This window comes from Dermochelys coriacea, chromosome 5 (assembly GCF_009764565.3).
Source record: "Dermochelys coriacea isolate rDerCor1 chromosome 5, rDerCor1.pri.v4, whole genome shotgun sequence".
NCBI lineage: Eukaryota > Metazoa > Chordata > Testudines > Dermochelyidae > Dermochelys > Dermochelys coriacea.
The window spans coordinates 21117925-21139475 of NC_050072.1; the positions used below are offsets into that span (position 1 = coordinate 21117925).

Below are 21551 nucleotides of genomic sequence, written 5' to 3' on the forward strand. Positions count from 1 at the left end.
TCCTTACCTGAAAGTCTTGTTGTTCGATTGTTTTAGCCACCATATTATGTGATAAGTTAAGATACTAAGGTCTAATTGTCAAGAGCTGCCAATAACCCAATGGAAGTAAGTGAAAGTTTGGGAGCTCACACCTCTGAAAAAGTCAGACCTAGATTGTATCGATTACTGAAAGAGATACAGAGGGATAAATGTCTACCCTAACAGAATTAACAGCTTTGACTATTGGGATTGTTGATTTACCAAAATACGTGGAGACACCTGCAGGTATAGAGAATCCACTACTTACCATAGGGGGTGAGGGGGAGCTCATTTAAACTGATTAGTGAACTCCAACCTTGATGTACCCAGAATGTGCTGCTGTAGGACACCAGGCTACCCCACAGGAATAGAACACCATTATTTCCACCAAAAAACAAAAGGCACCTAGATTAGATGAGTTAATCATTGCTGCACATACGCTCTCTCATTATCACGTGAAGAAAAAGAAGTTAGCACAGAGAATGCTGGATATTGGCCTGAAAAAAAATCTTTCTTCACATATTCAGAGAGACATCTCAAGTATTTCTTTCAAAAAAAATTTAATGTCAATATCCATCTTAATGGCAATTGGTACATTAGATTATACAAATAATTCATTTTACACTAATTGGAAGTTCCTGTTCAATCTAATATCCATGTCTTGCAGTTAAAGCAAACATTGGAACATAAGGTATTAAGAAATAAAAGGAACTACTATCTTTCACATCTTTCAGTGCATGCTAAGTTCCAACATTTTGGGTGGGATAGAGGGGGAAGTTAAAAGGAGCCTCTGAATACCTTGGGTGAAAAAATCCTGACCCCACTGAACTCAATAGCAAAATGCTCATTGACTTTACTGGAACCAGGGTTTCTCCCCTTATGTATTAGGGAAAAAGCCCACACTCCACTGTGGAAGTAGGGCACCACTTTCGGAAGCTATCACTTATTTAAGTAGGTAATTAAGGAGATTGTATTCAACCACAAGTAAGAAAATCAATTTCAGCATCCAGATGGACAGCAAAACTACCATGACAACCTAGTCACCAGCCAATTCTTCCAAAACATATTCTTTGCAAATGTTTGTAATTCCTGTTTCTTTCCTCAGGACACCATTGCTTCTATTTCCCGTCTCCCTCTAGTTTTTGAAGTAACATGTTGGGATTTAGTTGCTGAGCTCTTATTAATGAAATAGCTGTTACACAGCCAAACCTGGGCACCCCACTTGCAAATATTTACATCCGCCCTCTCCCTCCATAGGTCTTTTGAGCAATGTCTTGAAAATGAACTGTGGTTCTGTAAATGGAGTACCATTTATAACCACCATGAAGCTAGATTATTGTCCAAGGATCTGTTAGGGAACCCCTTCAACTCCCATCCAATTCATCCAGAGCAGAAAAGCTCAGAATCTGGTAAGACTGGAGTTAGAAGCCACAAACCCTTAAAACTTGCCTCAGCTGCAGCTGAATGCATACAAATGTACCAAGACGTAAGAAAAGATTTTAACTTCCAACTACAACAGTTATAAAAGATGGTGACTATAAGAATACTAAACAAATGACAAGGCACACAAATAAGAAGGTCTCAGAAAACTCTTGGTTATTGTACCCATATATACTTCCAAGTACGTACTTATAGAGTCAAATGACTTTGGCTGCAATGGAATTCACATTAGCATTGGTGTCTCTGCTTTCACAATTATTTGAAGAAAAAAAATGTTTCTAAAAAAAAATAATCAGTAATAGTGCTAGTTAACTGTAACCATATTTTATTATAATTTTGATACTGTGATGAAATCTGTCAGACAAAACAATGTGTGAAATAGCGAGAGTGATACTGTACTCTTAAAAAAAAGAAAAAAAAAAACACCAACTCACTGAGACAGCATCAGTCTGCTAAAAGCTAGAAAATTAAATGATTTCCACACTATGGGCTAATAGCAACAATAGCCTGAATAGGTTTGGTAATTATCCCACTTGTGGTTAGCATACATAAAAACTGAATATCTCCTATTACTGGGGATAAATGTAATGCCTCATAATTAATGCCAACTAATATTCCCTCTACATTCTTCAGTATGAAAATAAAAAGCCAATCAATCTGTACAATATTACGTTCACATAAAGTTAGCCTTCCATTTCCAACTTTGGGTAGATTCCTAATTGTGCTGGTAACAGTGCATATGGAAGACCTATATATTCAAGGCTTTTAAGAGGCATTCACAAGGAAAATTTTGTAAATATGCTATATTCTGTTACCTCATAACAGTCAAAGCAGAGATGTGGGATTGGAGACAAGCAATTTTCTGTATAATGGGAGATGTAAGGTTAAAAATGTACTCCAAGGTATGCTGCAAGAATTGTTATTCTGGTGTTCCGATTCCTCAAATCATGGCCAGAGGCTTTCCCGTGTTAATTTTGCCCAGCAATGCAGGTGGATAACTCTCACTGATTCCATCTGAGGGAAGTAGTTGGCTCTTGGTGGCTTATTCTCTGATCCATGCGATGGGTGGATGCAGGGAAGGGGATAAAAGAAGAAGATAGAAACGTATGTGACTAACTCCCATTAGTGCTAAGAGGAGTTATGAGCATACCAGTGCTCCCCCGGCCCCACACTAAGCAAGAGAATAGACTGACTGGAACTGAAGGAATTTAAAGGCAATGGCGCTCCTGGAGAAAAACAAATTTAGCTATACAGTGCCTGGCCATCACTCTTTCAGTCTTTTCAACACAAACCCTACTAAGCAGGAAAAAGGCCAGTGTAAGAATGTACATAGAGAAGGAAAAATGTCATATGACGTTTGTTGCAGTCGAGAGACTATACAAACCCACGGACCAGACAGTGTGGATCGTGGAGCAAGATGCAGCGCAAGTGCTGAAACTCAGAACGCTAGACAGAGCGTACTCTCAATTCACCCGGCTTCCGCGGGCATAAATCCCAGCACAACCCAGCGGCGGCAGCGAGTCCAGCATGAAAAGAGGGCGCAGCAGTGGACCTCCTTTCTGCTTTAGAGCTGGGGGACTGTAAGAACCTGTTAAAAAAAGTGGAGGGTGCAGGACCGCTATATGATGTACTGATTCCGTATCCCTGCAGCAACTTCCTATGAAGCCCCAGGAGACGTTTAAACATATCCTTCCCCTTTACACACATTCTGGGAAGCTGAAAGAGGGGTGGCAGTAGAAAAACCTTGTTCCTCCCTTAGGGAGTGTATTAGGCACGGGGTGTGTCTGGCTGAAGCAGGAAGTATAATTTCCATCTCCCTGGACCAGTGTATCTAGCCCACTGGCTGATAAGCAGTTATGTTAATTTAGGTCTCCAGCATCCTAAAGTCAACTCTTTCAATCTAAAATGGAGCAAAACAAGGTCTTATGGCAACAGGGGCCTGTTATCCTTAAACAACCCTATCCCTGGAGGATCAGGAGCACAAAGTATGTGCATCTCACAATTACCTGACCAAGTAAAATTGTCTAATAATCACAGCCCCTGCCCTTTCGCAGCTTATGATTAGTTGGTTCATCAATTTAAGCAACGTCTGCGTGTTATAACGATTTGCAAAAAGCCTCCAGTATTCGGTGCTAATTACATAGGATAAACATTTGTATTCATGAAGCTGACAGCTAGACTAGTGCCTATAAATGAGCTTTCCCACAGAATACTTTTAATGGATTCTTCTAGCCCTGGAGGGAATGGCCCCTATACGAAGGGACTGCTAATCCAGACTCTGCGATCATTCCATTCTGAATGTATTTCAAGCCAAAAACTGAGAAATTCTGGTTAGTGGCCAGCAGCTGAGATATTCAAAGACAATGTTGGTCTCCAACCCTGGTGCCAGCGCAGAACGGCCACTGCTTTATTTTATAGAATCTCCATAATTCAAATAGTTAGAACTGGACTCTGCATTCCTGGTGTATCCAAATGCCCCACTGAAATCAATGGAGATTTAGAAGGGTCAGGAGCTCAGGATCAAGTCCTAAAAATAGCCCACGGAATGTAATAGGGCAGAACTCTGTTTCTGGGTTAGGGAACTTATACCCACAGCAGCTGTTAGGATAAGAGCATCCTGCACCCCTCATCTGGCATACCCACCACAATGTAAATGACTCCTAATATATCACTGGGGTTTTAATTGACAACATGAATTAAACTGGATCGATTGTGCCCATGTAGCTCCATAGATAACCCACAAAAACCACAATGTCCTGACGCAGTGGAAAGCACAGAGCAGATCTATAAACCCTCAGAAGAGCCAGTTCAACTTTCTGAATTTGCTTAATCAAACAGAGAAAGCCCTTTGGAGAAGAGAAAAGCATTTGGCTTGAAGGATAAGCCAACCCTTACAATCAGCTATAGTGTTTGCTGTTGACAGTAACGAGGTTTGAAATATATCTAGAACTCCATTTAAGTGGAGTGTGCTCCAAAAATATAACTCAGTCCTGGGTCACTTCTTTCACTTCATGCTCTCCACAGACAGATTTTCCTTCCGACAATGAGAACGTTTCAAGAAAATGTAAACAAATCTCCCACAATGCCACTGTTCCAATGGGGCAAAGCCTGTCTGGGCTTTTGCAGAATCTCTTTTCTCCCAGGAAAACCAAAATAATCTTCTATGTTTTAAAAAAAATATACATATTTTTTTAAAAATCAGAATTCAAAACACATCTGAAAATATATCTGTAAGAGAAGATGACCGGTAACTGTGTTAGCAATACTGCACCAGTATCATAAAAAAAAAAAAATAGTACACTCTACCTGGAAGGCTGAAATGAATATATTAATGACATTAGTGCATATAAAGAACTCCCTGAAAAGAGCTTTAGATGCCAGTTTGTATCAAAGGTTTTTCAGTGCTTATTTTTGGGCCTGATGCTATGAAGTGCTCATTAGACCCAGGGGAATTGAGACCTCTTAGCACCTCACTGCATCAAGCCCTTCCTTCCTTCTCTTCCACCCACATCTCTCAAATAAAAAAGAAAAAAAGAAAAACTTCAAATTCTCCTCTCTGTTACAAAACTGCAAGCCCACTGAAGCCACTGGGGTTAGAAGAGTGTACCAGAATGCTAGAGTTGGCCATTTGTGTAGCTTGTGCAATTGGTATCTGTGCAATTTCTGATGTTTGTATTGTTGCACCATTAAGTGATTTCCCTGTACAAATCAAGTGCATTCTTCTATGCGGCACATCACAACTGTTGATTAGTGAAGAAGGATTTTGCCTCCCTGCAAACAGGATTTACACAAAGTGGACAGCGGAGGGTTAACTGCTTGGAGCAGATTTCATTCGACTGGATATGTGAACAGACCAAGTCTGCCAGTGCCTGAAAGACAGAGTATTAAAAAACAGAGGTGAGTGAATCACTTGCAAAAAAGATGCACACGTTACCAAATTAACGAGTTAGCCAGATCAACAATTGGTCACACCAAGGGATGTATTGTGACACCAATTTTTTAATATTACTTCCCCTTGATTTCAATGGGGCCCTTGATTTTAAAAATTCATTGGCACAATATTGGCCCTAAAAAGGAACATTTCTGCTTTTCTGGCAATCTCAATAAATAGGTGATTGAAAATGATGAGAGAAAAATTGTGTTTCTTTGTCAAAACAAGCTCAAAATAACTATCAATTACAAAATAACACAGTGACAAAGGAGAATAGCTTGTAGTCTATGAACTACAAAGTATAGGGAATTCTTTTTTAATAGTCAAACTCGGAATTTTTTAATAATATGAGAGGAAATCAACAATCTGCTAGAGCTTTCCAGAGGACTGCTATGCTGTATTTTCTACTAAAGCTATAGTAACAATATGGATACCTTGGAGAACAATGGATTTCCATTAAGAGACTCTGCTCTTCTGATGTTTTCTACTCCACACTGAATCAAAAACAAGAGAGGAGAGAAAAATAAAGAGCTATTATGGAAAAACAATACCCAAGTATCTTTTTGAATAACATCATTTTCTATATCATTTAGACACTGCCCTAAAATGACTGAATTAAATGTAGTAATATTTTTTCAGTTTGGCTAAAATGACAAGAAGACAAAATTTTACTTTGATACCAGGTTCCCCAAACTCCTTATTTATTGATGATCATACAAACCATTTATCTTAGTTAAAATAAAATGGATCAAAATCAGCTCTCAGATACACTGATAAAAATTCAAAGTAATATCTCTGAAGCCAATTCAGATTAACTCCAGATTTACACCAGTGTAACAGCAGAATGTGACCTAATCCCATACCAACTTTTAACCATAAGATTGGAGCTAAAAATGGGGAAAAGAAATTTGGGAGCAGAATTGCCCAAGCAATTATGAGACCTGAAGTGATGTTTACCTCATTTGCTAAAACTTGAGCATATTCAATATCCAGTTCATAGAGAGTTTCAATGTGGTCACTGGTAAATGCTATTGGAACCAACAAAATGTTCTTCTGTCCCCTTTGACAGAGCCCTTCAATAGTTTCATCTGTTTGAGGACCCAGCCATGGCATTGGGCCAACCTAAGAGAAAGTGGGAGGGGGAAAAAAAAAAAACTTTTTTCAAGCCTTGATAAATTAATTTCTATAAGAATTATCCTCTGTCATCCTTTAATTAACCTCCACGTATTCTATTTATTCAATGACGAATCAAATTAGTCTGTTTATCTTACTATTTTTAGCCGTATCTTTGTCCATCTCTCCATCTATTACTTTTTGATGAAGAAACACTGCCTCTCTGTTTAGACCCCCAGATAATCATCCTGATAACAAGCAGAATCCTATGAGACTGCATTTACTTATCTTTATATTAAACACTAGATATTTTGACTGGATGATTGGCTTTTAGAGGGGCACTTTAAAAAACGACTACAAATAAAGTGTCCTTTGTTTTTCATTCCAACCCTCCCCCGCCACGCTACTGAGCAGGATTTACCTGCCTTTAAAGAATTTTTCTATTTTTAATACTAAATAAGCCGATGGTGTTCCTTTAACATCCAAAAAGTACAGACGCTAAGCTAACACGATACTTTATTTGCTGCTTAGCTTTAGAACAAAACAACTCTGCCCCTGTGACTGTAACACATTTGAGAAATCTAAATTACTGACACTATGTAATTCTGATGAGGCTAACATTTCTTAAAGTTCCTTCATTTCAGTTGGAGTTTACAAACGTCATGTACAAAGAAAGATAAACCCATTGTGCGTTACCTGCTTTAAAAAAAATGAAGTCTATTTGGATTGGGCTCATGTCCTTAAAAACAGATGTAATCATATAAGCTATCTTTTGGAAGGTCTCTAAGCAATATTTCAGCAGACTTCATTATAGTTCATTTGCTTCCCATTTCCAGCTGCTAGTCAGCGAAAAATCCCCACCACTGGGTGAGTATATTAGCAGTACTGGAGAATCTCTGGGCTATCAGAAGTTTACTTGGGAATGATGCATCAAGAACTTCTGCAAAGTGGCAAAAACTTTAAGTGGCTGTTAAATATATATAGAAGATAACACCCAGGCACAAAGAACACCATTCCATTGGAACACAGCTACTTCCAGAAAGTAGGAGAGATAGAAATAGGTTGTAATAAAGTTGGGAGAGAAGAGATCATCCTAAGCGTTGATGACTAAGGGGCTGCAGGTGGCTTTTAACAACTTCCTTCTGACCACATACCTTGGATTGCCACACAAGCCTATAGGGGTTGGAAAAGTTGAGCTGCTCCATGACTCTTTGGACGGTAGCTCCCACCTCTTGAGGATACGGATCACCACGGTTCACTACCTGCAGCACAGAAACACTGGCCTTTCATTCTTCGTGAATGTTATGTTTTCTCATGTGCAAAGAGCATCTAAAAATTTTCAGTCTCAATCGCTCATTTTAAATGAAGGGAAACAAGCAAGAAAAGTCTCCATGTGTGAGCACAGTGCATGTATCCCCTGCAACAGGCTGCAGCATCTGTGCCTCGCACAATGGCAGATGTTTATGCAGACAACAGAAATCATTAACAGTCACATATACCACAATGAACGTAACTCTGAATTATCCAGTAAAGTAATAGTAATTTTAGAGAATTATCAACTCAATCTGACATGCAATAGGCCTATCTTAGCCATTGCAAAGAATATTTGCTCCTGCCCGACAGATTTCATGAGTGTGTCTTCAGTGACTAGCCAGAGTCACAAATGGTTTCCTTTCAATTACTTTAGCATCAAACTGACATTTCACAGGCTTCCTTTATTGCATGCATGTAGTTGCCTTCCAACAGAAGATCTCAAAGCATTTTAAAAATATTTAAGCCTCATAATACCTCTGTGGGTTTGATATTTTACACATACTTTAATGTTTTATAGATGAGAAAACGGAGGCACAGAGAGCCTAAGTGACTTGGCCAAGTCACAGAGTGAGCCAGTAGCAAAACTAAGAATAAAGCCAAGGAGTACTGAGTCCTATCCCCTGCCTCAGACTGGAGTAAGCTCATGTTTACTATTTATATTCTCTTCAATTCAAGTGAAACGGTAGTACAAACATGTTGGGGGAAAGCTCCTTATTGTGCCTAGTGCCCTAGTGGTATTACTCTGCACTACGGGACAGGCCACTCACAGTGCATTCAGTGCCAATTTCTCCCCTTGCCAGCAAAGTCTGGGACAGCAGTGGAGCAGGAACACATTGGGGAATGGAACACGGGGAGAAGAGGAATGTTCCATGCCACTCAATGTGACTCCTATTGGCTGATTCAAGTTGCAGTGTTGACAGACATTCAAGTGAATGCCATCCTGTCTTTATCAGTAAAACAAAGGATGGGTAACCAGGAAGTCAATGCAGGAAAAGGGGAGAAACTAAAGCAGAAAACAAGATGTATGTCCTTACAGCTCTGAAACGAGCAAGCAGGAACTTTGCAGACCCATAAGGGAAAAACAAAAGCAAGAGAAATGCACATTAATATTTGGAAGCCAGGAGTCATAGTTTTGCCCCTGGTTCACCTGCTCACCTGATGTGTGGCCTTGGGTAGATAACTCAACTTCTCCATGACTCTTTCCCTTCCCACCTTTTGTCTGTCTTATCTATTTAGACTCTCTGCTCTTCAGGGAAGAAACTGTCCCTCACCGTGTGCTTGTACAGTGCTTGGCACAATGGGGCCCAGATCTCTGTTGGGGGCTCTAAGCGCTACCTTCGTGCAAATAAACAATACTGCTGATATCCACTGTTCCCTCTGCCCTTAACCACTAGATGGCAGCATATTCCAAGAATACGAGTCTCCCAGCACTAGGCAATAGCAAAAAGGAAAGGACCAAAGATTACTTTTAATACAGTACTTCTGAAACAGCAGTACCCTGCATCTCAGCCCTGACTGGCACTGGAATGACTTCCAGATCAGAGAACACAGTTTGGAATTACATCAGTTGACTGTGACATATTCTACCATTTTTTTTAAAACTTATAATAATAATTATAATAGTAATAATAATAATAATAATAATAATAAAAGACCCCAATGGACATTATTAAAAGGTGAAACATGACAAACACAATGTGGCTAAACTCGTACACTCTGAACTGTTAGTACTGAAAGCATTTTCAATGTGTGTTTATGGAACAAGACAGCTTTATAGAAGAATTCATTATGAAATTGTCCTTTGCCACGTCACCTGATCATTCGTCTTCACACAAAAGAAGACAGATTCTGCAGCCTAAACTTACGTGTTACAATGCCACTGATTTTTTTCAAAATGATTAGAAGCCACTGTATTGAAGTTGCTAGTTACTGCCAGCCCATTGTGTTAAAATCTCCCACTCTAGATGGTCTATTCCAAATGTGTGAAGATTCTACTCTCATTGTTTCAGGGAGAGAGATTTCTTTTTGAAAGGTGAGAAAACTATTAGTCTGCTTCCCCCCCTCCGGCCCCATTATCCTCCTGTTGAAGCGATGAGCAAAGAAGTAGGTTTTGCTCCTTGTCTGGTCTAAACCTGATGGCCTACAAGCTGCAGGCTACTCAAAACGCTGCTCTGCCGGAGATGCAACCCAACAGACCAATAATGTGAAATCCCCCGTGCAACGGAGTTTTAACAACTTCAGAAGTGACTTCATGTTACTTACAGACATTGGGAGCGAGTGAGCCGAGAAAAGAATGACAACATCTTTCCTTTTCTCAGGTGGAAACAGATCCAGTTCTTTCTGTATGTGGTCTGCAAAGCACTGTAAGAGAGAGGCAAAAGAGTAAAGATCGGTAACAGGAGATGCATCCACCTGCTGAAAATAATGTGCACCAATTGGCTGGGCACCCATCTGCTTTGCTTTAGCTCACCATAAGAACTTCTGACTAGACAGCAGAGGTTCATTTTTTAGTAGCATGCTAGTGGGAGTTTGATCAATAGTCTGTACAATAAAAAGTTCAGTAAATAATGAATTATAGTGCCTAAATCAAACCCCATTGTAGTGCATTGGTAGGCTCCCAGTGAGCTTTGGGTCAGCTATCTGGACTTCAGGTACAGGACACAAGATAAGATATTACAGCAAATTGAATCAGTGTCTGCGCACACACCCTCAGTCAAGCTGCTCTCTCTGACAGAAGCCCACTGTGTAAAATGCATGCCCTAAGGATAACAAACTTGGGTTCTGTTGGACCTACAGGGAGATCAGGTTCCCCTTTTTCAGAATGCTCTGACCCCAACCCGACATTTAAATCTGTGGGCTGATAGAATGAGTTCCTTATCTGAGCTCAACTAATAGGACAGAACATGGGGAGACAGATGGTTTCAGTTAACCAAGACCGGAAAACCAAAGCCTTCTTTCCCCACATGGAAGACTAGGGAATGATTCTGATCTCAGTCACATGTCCACGTAACAAGGTAACATACAGAAAGGAAAAGAAGTTGACTTAACTTGCACACAGTGCTGCCAGAAGGAAAAAAACCAGTTTGCCACGACTGTCTGCAGCTCCCTACCAGACACATTGCAACACCACCACCAGAGATAGGATAAAAACCATTGCAAAAAAATTAAACTTAATTTCTGAAGCAATGATACAATCAGGGGCTGAACCAGCCCTTCACTTACAGGCTCCCTTGGGCATGGAGAAATGCATGTTGGTTAGCTTACAAAATGCAGCTGTATGTGTGTGCAATCCATCTAATGGAGAGCAGCATTTGATAGGTTATTTGATCACACAGCGGATTCCTAAACTCTGCTGAGATATCTCAGTGAAAGAAGTGAACGGCATGCGCAAGTGCCAGGAACTACTGTTCTCTTGGTCTCCCCTCAGTCACTTGCACTCTAGTTAGTAAGAGACCAGCATGAAAATGCAAAAGTCAAAGGCAGAAGAGGAAGAAAAACTCCCAACTCGGCTTTTCACACTCCCTTGGCATCTCTCTCTGTCTCTCTCCAGCAAAAGCCGCAACTAACATCTTCCCTGGTAAAGAAGGAGCTGAATGCTGTTAAGTGTTTCTGCCACAGCTACTGCTGTGGCCAGAATTACCCACCTCCTGATGCCAGACAAGGACTTTAGAACAATAGTACAAAACCACATTCGTGCTATTATTAAAAGCCCAGCACATGCACTCCACCTCTTAAAAAAAAAAAGGCTCTTCCCTCAGTCAAGTACGTTACTGTTTTCCCCCTCTCCCTCACTTCTTTTTGAAGGGTATCCTGATTCTGCTCCCACTGAAGTCAACGAAAAGTCTACCGTGAACTTCAATGGGAGGATAATCGAGCCCCTTAGGCTGTGGATCTCAGTGTGACATTACTAGCACTGATTACGTGGAGGCCTATGGAAGCAATGTAAACTTCCACACATTAATCCTGAACTAACACTGCCCCCAGTAATTTCAGACCTAGCACATAGGATATATATTTTATATCATGAAATACAACATAAAATTGAAATATTCCTTTTGTTCTGAGGTTTTTAAAATTTTGAAACAATCTAAATCAGGGAACAAGTTTGTTTCCCTTTAAGACAAGTGGTCTCGTGGAGTACGTCCACAAAGGAAAAATAACCCCATGGCAGCAAGTCTCAGAGCCTGGGTCAGCTAACTTGGGCTCACGGGGCTTGTTCTGCAAAGCTAAAAATAGCAGTGTAGATGTTCAGGCTTGGACTGGAGCTTGAACCCTGAGACTCTCTCACCAGGTTTCAGAGCCTGGGCTCCAGCCCCAGCCTGATTGTCTTCACACCTATTTTTAGCACCGCTGGCAGGAGCTCAAGTCAGCTGACCTGGCCCCTGAGATTCACTGCTGTGGGTCTTCTCTTGCTGTGTAGACGTACCCTCAATGACTCCATGTTGAATCTGCTCAATTGACAAACAAAAAGATAGTTTTCCTAAGAGCCACAATGATTTGCATACAAACTCCATACCTGAATGAGAAGGGGATGTGTGGGCCACCTGTCAATAATGCTCCATTTCATCTTTGGCTTCTCCCCTTTTTTATTATAGTAGCGATAAATGGCATTTAGGCTGCTTCCTGAAATGCACAAAATTAGGAGATTGGCAGGAGCTTTAGCTATAAATTCATCAGAAGTGTGGATGCTGCCAGACAAAGAGTTTTACAACCAGTCATTTCAATATTGCAAATCACAACAGAGCATAGGAGTAGAAAAAAATACTTACTTCATTAACTCTATATAACTAATAAGCCTTTTCTACCTGCCAAGTTAATCCTCAACTAAAGCAAAGTTATTTTCAGAAGCTTCTAAGCATCACTACGTGTTACAGAAAACCCAAAAGCATGTTATATTGTATGGGAAGGATGGGTCCCTGCTTTAAACTGAAATGTACACAAAGCATTATCACCTGTCATAGGGCTGGGTGGGGAAATACACCTCTAGAACATGCACACACTCCTGTTATGTAGGTTTCTGATTTTGTTTGCACTGATAGTAGCTCTAATGGTTAGAGCAGGTGGCTGCGAGTCAGGACTCCCGGGTTCCATTTCTGGCTATGCAACTCACTTATGTGACTTCAGGAAAGTGCCCTTTTATGATGCTGTGCTTCAGTTTACGTATGTGTAAAATTGGTATAAGGCCTCATAGAGATGTGGTGAGGTATGAAGGTCTAACAAGGCCTATAAATTTAAAATTCCTTATTGTTAGAGAACAGACTTCTACTTATAACAGGAAACCTAAAGCAGGCCAACGAGGAAACTGGTTTTGAGGAATGCAGGCTGGGTGTTCATTCACATCCCAAAAGTTCCCACATACTTTCATAAGCCTCTTGTACTTGGACTCTCAGCTGTTTGGATACATTTGTCGGTATGCTGTTTATCTTCCTCTTTTACTGCACTTTCACAGACACGCTCACCTGTGGTAGAACAGCTGTACTGTGGATACTGTGTAAATGCAATAGCCCTTTCAACGCCATCTTTCTCCATCTCTTCAATTGCTTCTTCTGTCAGAGGATGGACATACCGAAATCCAATATAGTATCTGTGAGGCGCTGCCAGGAGAAAGAGAAAGCAGCTGATCACTTTATATGCAAAGGCTCTTTTTTTAAAATCCCCTTCTGACCAGCTACAACCCAACCTCTCTGAACAACAGACAAAATGACAACCACGATGTTTACAAGATGCTGAAAATCTCTCCTCCATTTGTGATATGTTAGGCTGTGGAGAAATAATAATTGCATACTTTATATGCTTATGAGCTGTGAATCAGTTTTTTGGAAATATATGTATTTTAGTTGCTGAAGATCCCATTCCTGACAGTAGCAGCATTAATCTGTAAAAGTATCCCTCCCCTCCAAATATGGAGATAATTTAAATGTATTCTGCAGGCCAGCATGAGACAGAGTAGAATGACATGTTACATTTTTGACAATAATGCAGGATCAAGAAGGCATGTTCAACTAAGTTAAAAGGAAATGACCAACCTTGCTCATGCCGGATGTGAACCATGACACTTAAAATACAAGAATCATAACACAGCTCACTTCCTAAGAGCAGTTAGCTCAATGGGAATAGAATTCTTGTATTCCAAATGATTGGGTTAAGAAATGTCGGCATGCCTGGCTAAACATACCAAACAGCTTAATGCAGATCACACAAGCACATCAATAGAGGAATCAATTTAGTAAGAACGGCCATACTGGGTCAGACCAATGCTACATCTACTCCAGTATCCTGTCTTCCTGCAGTGGCCAGTGCCAGGTGCTTCAGAGGGAATGAACAGAACAAGGCAATTTATCAAGTGATCCATCCCCTGTCATCCAGTCCCAGCTTCTGGCAATCATTTCCAGTGCTCTGGTGTAGGATTCACTGTCAACAGACATCCTGGTATTGAAGTAGATTGTAAAAACCAGGGTCGGCAATAAGATTTTTGCTACCCCAACCAAAAAAAATTTGGCAGCCCCTGCTTTTTTTCGTGTGCCCCCCTACCCCCAGCTCTGCCCCTTCCCAACCCCTTCCCCAAATCCCCAGCCCCGCCTCCTCCCCCGGGCATACCGCATTTCCCCCCACACCTCCATTGCTTCCTGCGGCTCCCCCCAGCAACCCCCTGCCTTAGCTCCCCTCCGCTCCGCCTGCTCCCGAGCACGCCACTGCTCCACTTCTCCCCCCTCCCTCTCAGGGAGAGGCAGCCTGTTCAGGGGAGCAGGCAGAGTGGAGAGGAGTGAGGGTGGGGGGGAGCACAGGAAGTAATGGGGGGAGGGTTATAGGAACTGTTCACCGCCCCAGCTCACCTCCACCGCCTCTCATGAGCACGCTGCTGCTCGACTTCTCCTCCCTCCCTCCCTCCCCGGCTTGCCACGCGAAACAGCTGTTTGGCGCGTGGCAAGCCTGGGAGGGAGGGGGGAGAAGTGGAGCAGCGGCGGCGCGCTCAGGGGAGCAGGCGGAGGAGAGCTGGGGTGGTGGGAGCACATTTTTAGGGGCGGCATGGCCGGCGCCGGAATGCCGCCCCTAGAAATGTGCTGCCCCAAGCACCTGCTTGTTTTGCTGGTGCCTAAAGCCGGCCCTGGTAAAAATGCACATTTCTAATTAAAAATAAGAAAGCTTGCTTTACAGGTCTTACAGGTTGTGATTTTCTTAAGGTTCCCTGCTTGCTGTGGGAAGAACAAAAAGCTTAAAGAATATGGGCATGTGTTATTTACTTAGATTGTAAACTCTTTGGGTTCGGGACCATCCTTTTAATCTGTGTACGTACAGTGCCTACCACACTAGGATCCTGAGACTCCTAGAGGCTACCGCAATACAAATAGTAAATAAGAATATATACGCATGTGCACATCCCCTCCCGCACTGCCTATGATCAAAAGATAAAACATAGTACAGTCAAAATATAAGAAGGTCCCATGATTCCCACTGTGCCCTTCCCTAGGTTAAAGCAATATTGTCTTCCCCATGGTTAGTCAAGTCCTTTCTTTAAGCATTTAAAGAGTTAGTGAGGTCTGGTCCTGAGCTGCTACTGCTGCTCCTAGCTGAGCTCTGAGGAGCACTGGGGTCAACCAAGGCTGCTCACCAAAATCTGGATAAAGTTTAAGACCAGAGATCTATCCCAATACAGCTGTTTCCTCCAAAAAAAAAAACCTATTAATTATAATTTCAGCACTAAATCGCGGTGACCCAGAACCCCTAGGCAGAGAGTAAGCTGTAGCTCACGAAAGCTTATGCTCAAATAAATTTGTTAGTCTCTAAGGTGCCACAAGTCCTCCTTTTCTATGTGCTCTTCAGAAACCCACAATTCTCCTCCTAGAACAGACTATATGCTGATACCATAAAGATGAAAGCCGGAGAATAGAAAAATGCAAAATGTTGTCCTTTGAACTATCAGACTTTAATTTTCCTGATATCTGCTGGGAGAGCAATACAGCGGTGCATAGACAATCCAGGAAGTTTTTGGAAAGCGTAGGGGACAATTTCTTGGTGCAAGTGCTAGGGGAGCCAACTAGGGGGAGCGCTTTTCTTGACCTGCTGCTCACAAACCGGGTAGAATTAGTGGGGGAAGCAAAAGTGGATGGGAATCTGGGAGGCAGTGACCATGAGTTGGTTGAGTTCAGGATCCTGACGCAGGGAAGAAAGGTAAGCAGCAGGATACGGACCCTGGACTTCAGGAAAGCAGACTTTGACTCCCTCAGGGAACAGATGGCCAGGATCCCCAGGGGGACTAACATGAAAGGGAAGGGAGTCCAGGAGAGCTGGCTGTATTTCAAGGAATCCCTGTTGAGGTTACAGGGACAAACCATCCCGATGAGTCGAAAGAATAGTAAATATGGCAGGCGACCAGCTTGGCTTAATGGTGAAATCCTAGCGGATCTTAAACATAAAAAAGAAGCTTACAAGAAGTGGAAGGTTGGACATATGACCAGGGAAGAGTATAAAAATATTGCTCGGGCATGTAGGAAAGATATCAGGAGGGCCAAATCGCACCTGGAGCTGCAGCTAGCAAGAGATGTCAAGAGTAACAAGAAGGGTTTCTTCAGGTATGTTGGCAACAAGAAGAAAGCCAAGGAAAGTGTGGGCCCCTTACTGAATGAGGGAGGCAAGCTAGTGACAGAGGATGTGGAAAAAGCTAATGTACTCAATGCTTTTTTTGCCTCTGTTTTCACTAACAAGGTCAGCTCCCAGACTGCTGTGCTGGGCAACACAAAATGGGGAAGAGATGGCCAGCCCTCTGTAGAGATAGAGGTGGTTAGGGACTATTTAGAAAAGCTGGACGTGCACAAGTCCATGGGGCCGGACGAATTGCATCCGAGAGTGCTGAGGGAATTGGCGGCTGTGATTGCAGAGCCCTTGGCCATTATCTTTGAAAACTCGTGGCGAACGGGGGAAGTCCCGGATGACTGGAAAAAGGCTAATGTAGTGCCCATCTTTAAAAAAGGGAAGAAGGAGGATCCTGGGAACTACAGGCCGGTCAGCCTCACCTCAGTCCCTGGAAAAATCATGGAGCAGGTCCTCAAAGAATCAATCCTGAAGCACTTAGAGGAGAGGAAAGTGATCAGGAACAGTCAGCATGGATTCACCAAGGGAAGGTCATGCCTGACTAATCTAATCGCCTTTTATGATGAGATTACTGGTTCTGTGGATGAAGGGAAAGCAGTGGATGTATTGTTTCTTGACTTTAGCAAAGCTTTTGACACGGTCTCCCACAGCATTCTTGTCAGCAAGTTAAGGAAGTATGGGCTGGATGAATGCACTATAAGGTGGGTAGAAAGCTGGCTAGATTGTCGGGCTCAACGGGTAGTGATCAATGGCTCCATGTCTAGTTGGCAGCCGGTGTCAAGTGGAGTGCCCCAGGGGTCGGTCCTGGGGCCCGTTTTGTTCAATATCTTCATAAATGATCTGGAGGATGGTGTGGATTGCACTCTCAGCAAATTTGCAGATGATACTAAACTGGGAGGAGTGGTAGATACGCTGGAGGGGAGGGATACAGAAGGACCTAGACAAATTGGAGGATTGGGCCAAAAGAAATCTAATGAGGTTCAATAAGGATAAATGCAGGGTCCTGCACTTAGGATGGAAGAATCCAATGCACCGCTACAGACTAGGGACCGAATGGCTCGGCAGCAGTTCTGCGGAAAAGGACCTAGGGGTGACAGTGGACGAGAAGCTGGATATGAGTCAGCAGTGTGCCCTTGTTGCCAAGAAGGCCAATGGCATTTTGGGTTGTATAAGTAGGGGCATAGCGAGCAGATCGAGGGACGTGATCGTTCCCCTCTATTCGACACTGGTGAGGCCTCATCTGGAGTACTGTGTCCAGTTTTGGGCCCCACACTACAGGAAGGATGTGGATAAATTGGAAAGAGTACAACGAAGGGCAACAAAAATGATTAGGGGTCTAGAGCACATGACTTATGAGGAGAGGCTGAGGGAGCTGGGATTGTTTAGTCTGCAGAAGAGAAGAATGAGGGGGGATTTGATAGCTGCTTTCAACTACCTGAAAGGGGGTTTCAAAGAGGATGGCTCTAGACTGTTCTCAATGGTAGCAGATGACAGAACGAGGAGTAATGGTCTCAAGTTGCAATGGGGGAGGTTTAGATTGGATATTAGGAAAAACTTTTTCACTAAGAGGGTGGTGAAACACTGGAATGCGTTACCTAGGGAGGTGGTAGAATCTCCTTCCTTAGAGGTTTTTAAGGTCAGGCTTGACAAAGCCCTGGCTGGGATGATTTAACTGGGACTTGGTCCTGCTTTGAGCAGGGGGTTGGACTAGATGACCTTCTGGGGTCCCTTCCAACCCTGATATTCTATGATTCTATGATTCTATAGATCCTAACTCTGCTACCCATCTGGTCATCAAACCCAAAATGACTGTAATCAAAACAACAATGCAAAGGATGCTGCCAAACCCAACTCTCAGGGAAGGACTCAAACAACCTCTGTTAAGTTTCAGAGTAGCAGCCGTGTTAGTCTGTATTCGCAAAAAGAAAAGGAGTACTTGTGGCACCTTAGAGACTAACAAATTTATTTGAGCATAAGCTTTCGTGAGCTACAGCTCACTTCATCGGATGCATTTGGTGGAAAATACAGAGGGGAGATTTATGTACACACACAGAGAACATGAAACAATGGGTTTATCATACACACTGTAAGGAGAGTGATCACTTAAGATAAGCCATCACCAGCAGCGGGGGGGAAGGAGGAAAACCTTTCATGGTGACAAGCAAGGTAGGCTATTTCCAGCAGTTAACAAGAATATCTGAGGAACAGTGGGGGGTGGGGTGGGGTGGGGGGGGAGAAATAACATGGGGAAATAGTTTTACTTTATGTAATGACTCATCCATTCCCAGTCTCTATTCAAACCTAGAGTTAATTGTATCCAGTTTGCAAATTAATTCCAATTCAGCAGTCTCTCGTTGGAGTCTGGTTTTGAAATTTTTTTCTTGAAGGATAGCCATCCTCAGGTCTGTAATCGAGTGACCGGAGAGATTGAAGTGTTCTCCACCTGGTTTTTGAATGTTATAATTCTTGATGTCTGATTTGTGTCCATTTATTCTTTTACGTAGAGACTGTCCAGTTTGACCAATGTACATGGCAGAGGGGCATTGCTGGCACATGATGGCATATATCACATTGGTAGATGCGCAGGTGAACGAGTCTCTGATAGTGTGGCTCATGTGATTAGGCCCTATGATGGTGTCCCCTGAATAGATATTTGGACAGAGTTGGCAATAGGTTTTGTTGCAAGGATAGGTTCTTGGGTTAGTGGTTCTGTTGTGTGGTGTGTGGTTGCTGGTGAGTATTTGCTTCAGATTGGGGGGCTGTCTGTAAGCAAGGACTGGCCTGTCTCCCAAGATCTGTGAGAGTGATGGGTCATCCTTTAGGATAGGTTGTAGATCCTTGATGATGCGTTGGAGAGGTTTTAGTTGGGGGCTGAAGGTGATGGCTAGTGGTGTTCTGTTATTTTCTTTTTGTTGGGCCTGTCCTGTAGTAGGTGACTTCTGGGTACTCTTCTGGCTCTGTCAATCTGTTTCTTTACTTCAGCAGGTGGGTATTGTAGTTGTAAGAATGCATGATAGAGATCTTGTAGGCGTTTGTCTCTGTCTGAAGGGTTGGAGCAAATGCGGTTATATCGTAGAGCTTGGCTGTAGACAATGGATCGTGTGGTATGATCTGGATGAAAGCTAGAGGCATGTAGGTAGGAATAGCGGTCAGTAGGTTTCTGATATAGGTTGGTGTTTATGTAAGCATCGCTTATTAGCACTGTAGTGTCCAGGAAGTGGATCTCTTGTGTGGACTGGTCCAGGCTGAGATTGATGGTGGGATGGAAATTGTTGAAATCATGGTGGAATTCCTCAAGGGCTTCTTTTCCATGGGTCCAGATGATGAAGATGTCATCAATGTAGCGCAAGTAGAGTAGGGGCATTAGGAGACGAGAGCTGAGGAAGCATTGTTCTAAGTCAGCCATAAAAATGTTGGCATACTGTGGGGCCATTGCTTACAGACAGCCCCCCAATCTGAAGCAAATACTCACCAGCAACCACACACCACACAACAGAACCACTAACCCAGGAACCTATCCTTGCAACGAAGCTCGTTGCCAACTCTGTCTACATATCTATTCAGGGGACATCATCATAGGGCCTAATCACATGAGCCACACTATCAGAGGCTCGTTCACCTGCGCATCTACCAATGTGATATATGCCATCATGTGCCAGCAATGCCCCTCTGCCATGTACATTGGTCAAACTGGACAGTCTCTACGTAAAAGAATGAATGGACACAAATCAGACGTCAAGAATTATAACATTCAAAAACCAGTCGGAGAACACTTCAATCTCTCCGGTCACTCGATTACAGACCTGAGGGTGGCTATCCTTCAACAAAAAAACTTCAAAAACAAACTCCAACGAGAGACTGCTGAATTGGAATTGATTTGCAAACTGCATACAATTAACTTAGGCTTGAATAGAGACTGGGAATGGATGAGTCATTACACAAAGTAAAACTATTTCCCCATGTTATTTCTCCCCCCCCACCACCGTTCCTGAGATGTTCTTGTTAACTGCTGGAAATAGCCTACCTTGCTTGTCACCAGGAAAGGTTTTCCTCCCCCCCCCCCCCCCGCTGCTGGTGATGGCTCATCTTAAGTGATCACTCTCCTTACAGTGTGTATTATAAAACCCATTGTTTCATGTTCTCCGTGTGTGTATATAAATCTCCCCTCTGTATTTTCCACCAAATGCATCCGATGAAGTGAGCTGTAGCTCAAGAAAGCTTATGCTCAAATAAATTTGTTAACCTCTGTTAAGACAGACTTAGCTCTGTCTTCAAAACAGCAAAAGTTTTAAGGGAACAGAAACAAAAAGATCTGGGAAAAGTTATAGCTGAACTGGGAAAAACAGCACAGACAAACAGGAGATGAAGGAATATAGATTTCTCATTAGATATAGAGACCAGTTATCATCTGTACTAACAATTCATGTATGTTAAAGATATTTCAGCTCGGATAAGAAAGCCAGCACTGTTCTGACCAGTCAAGGCCCTGGTCTTGCAAACATGTGTATAAGTATCTTTACACACATAAGTAGTCTCACTACTTTGATAGGGATTGCCTGCATATATAAAATGACTCCTGTGCTTATGTGTTTGATGGTCACGTCTTAAGGAAGCAACAAGCATCCAGAATCGTAAAGGACTAAATTTTCCATGTGTCTAGTGACTTGGGGTTGCCTTGATTTTTCTGGGTCCCAAACCTAAAATGCCTTAAAAGGGCAGTATTTTACGAAAGTGCTGAGCATCCACCTTCTGAAAATCAGGCCCCTGGAAGGTTTCATCCAAAGATTTTAAGGTGTTTCAATTTTGGCACACAAAATTGCTACTTAAATTTGAAAGTTTAGGTTGTTAAAACACCCCAAAATATGTGTACTGCTTTTAAAAACTGCTTTCTTTTATCATAACTTACATTCAGAGCATCAGGAAGACTCATATAAGGGTAAAGTTTTGTCTACACATAAAAATGTTGCCACTTTAACTACGCTGGAATAGTTAAAGTGTCATCACCTTCCACCCCCTCCTCCCCACTCCAGCAGACACAGTTGTACTGGTATAAAAGTGCGTATTTTGGCATATCTTATCCCTGTTTGGCAAAGTAAAATAAGACACACTAGTATAAAGTGCATGATACTAGTATAGCTGTATCTAC

The 21551-nt window shown here is 42.4% G+C and overlaps 1 protein-coding gene across 2 annotated transcripts in view; it reads right to left on the minus strand.

The window, feature by feature from the left end:
- Window positions 1–561: 561 nt before the first annotated feature.
- The window catches only part of FECH (ferrochelatase), a 34699-nt gene continuing 13709 nt past the window's right edge, over window positions 562–21551 (minus strand). For both annotated transcript variants that reach the window (XM_038402253.1, XM_043514507.1), the window contains 7 exons: window positions 13276–13410; window positions 12333–12439; window positions 10079–10177; window positions 7657–7764; window positions 6347–6511; window positions 5824–5883; window positions 562–5327 (listed from right to left, as the gene is read on the minus strand). In XM_038402253.1, the coding sequence (XP_038258181.1) occupies window positions 5193–5327; window positions 5824–5883; window positions 6347–6511; window positions 7657–7764; window positions 10079–10177; window positions 12333–12439; window positions 13276–13410 (809 nt within the window). In that variant the 3' untranslated portion in view covers window positions 562–5192. The remainder of the gene's footprint in view (window positions 5328–5823; window positions 5884–6346; window positions 6512–7656; window positions 7765–10078; window positions 10178–12332; window positions 12440–13275; window positions 13411–21551) is intronic.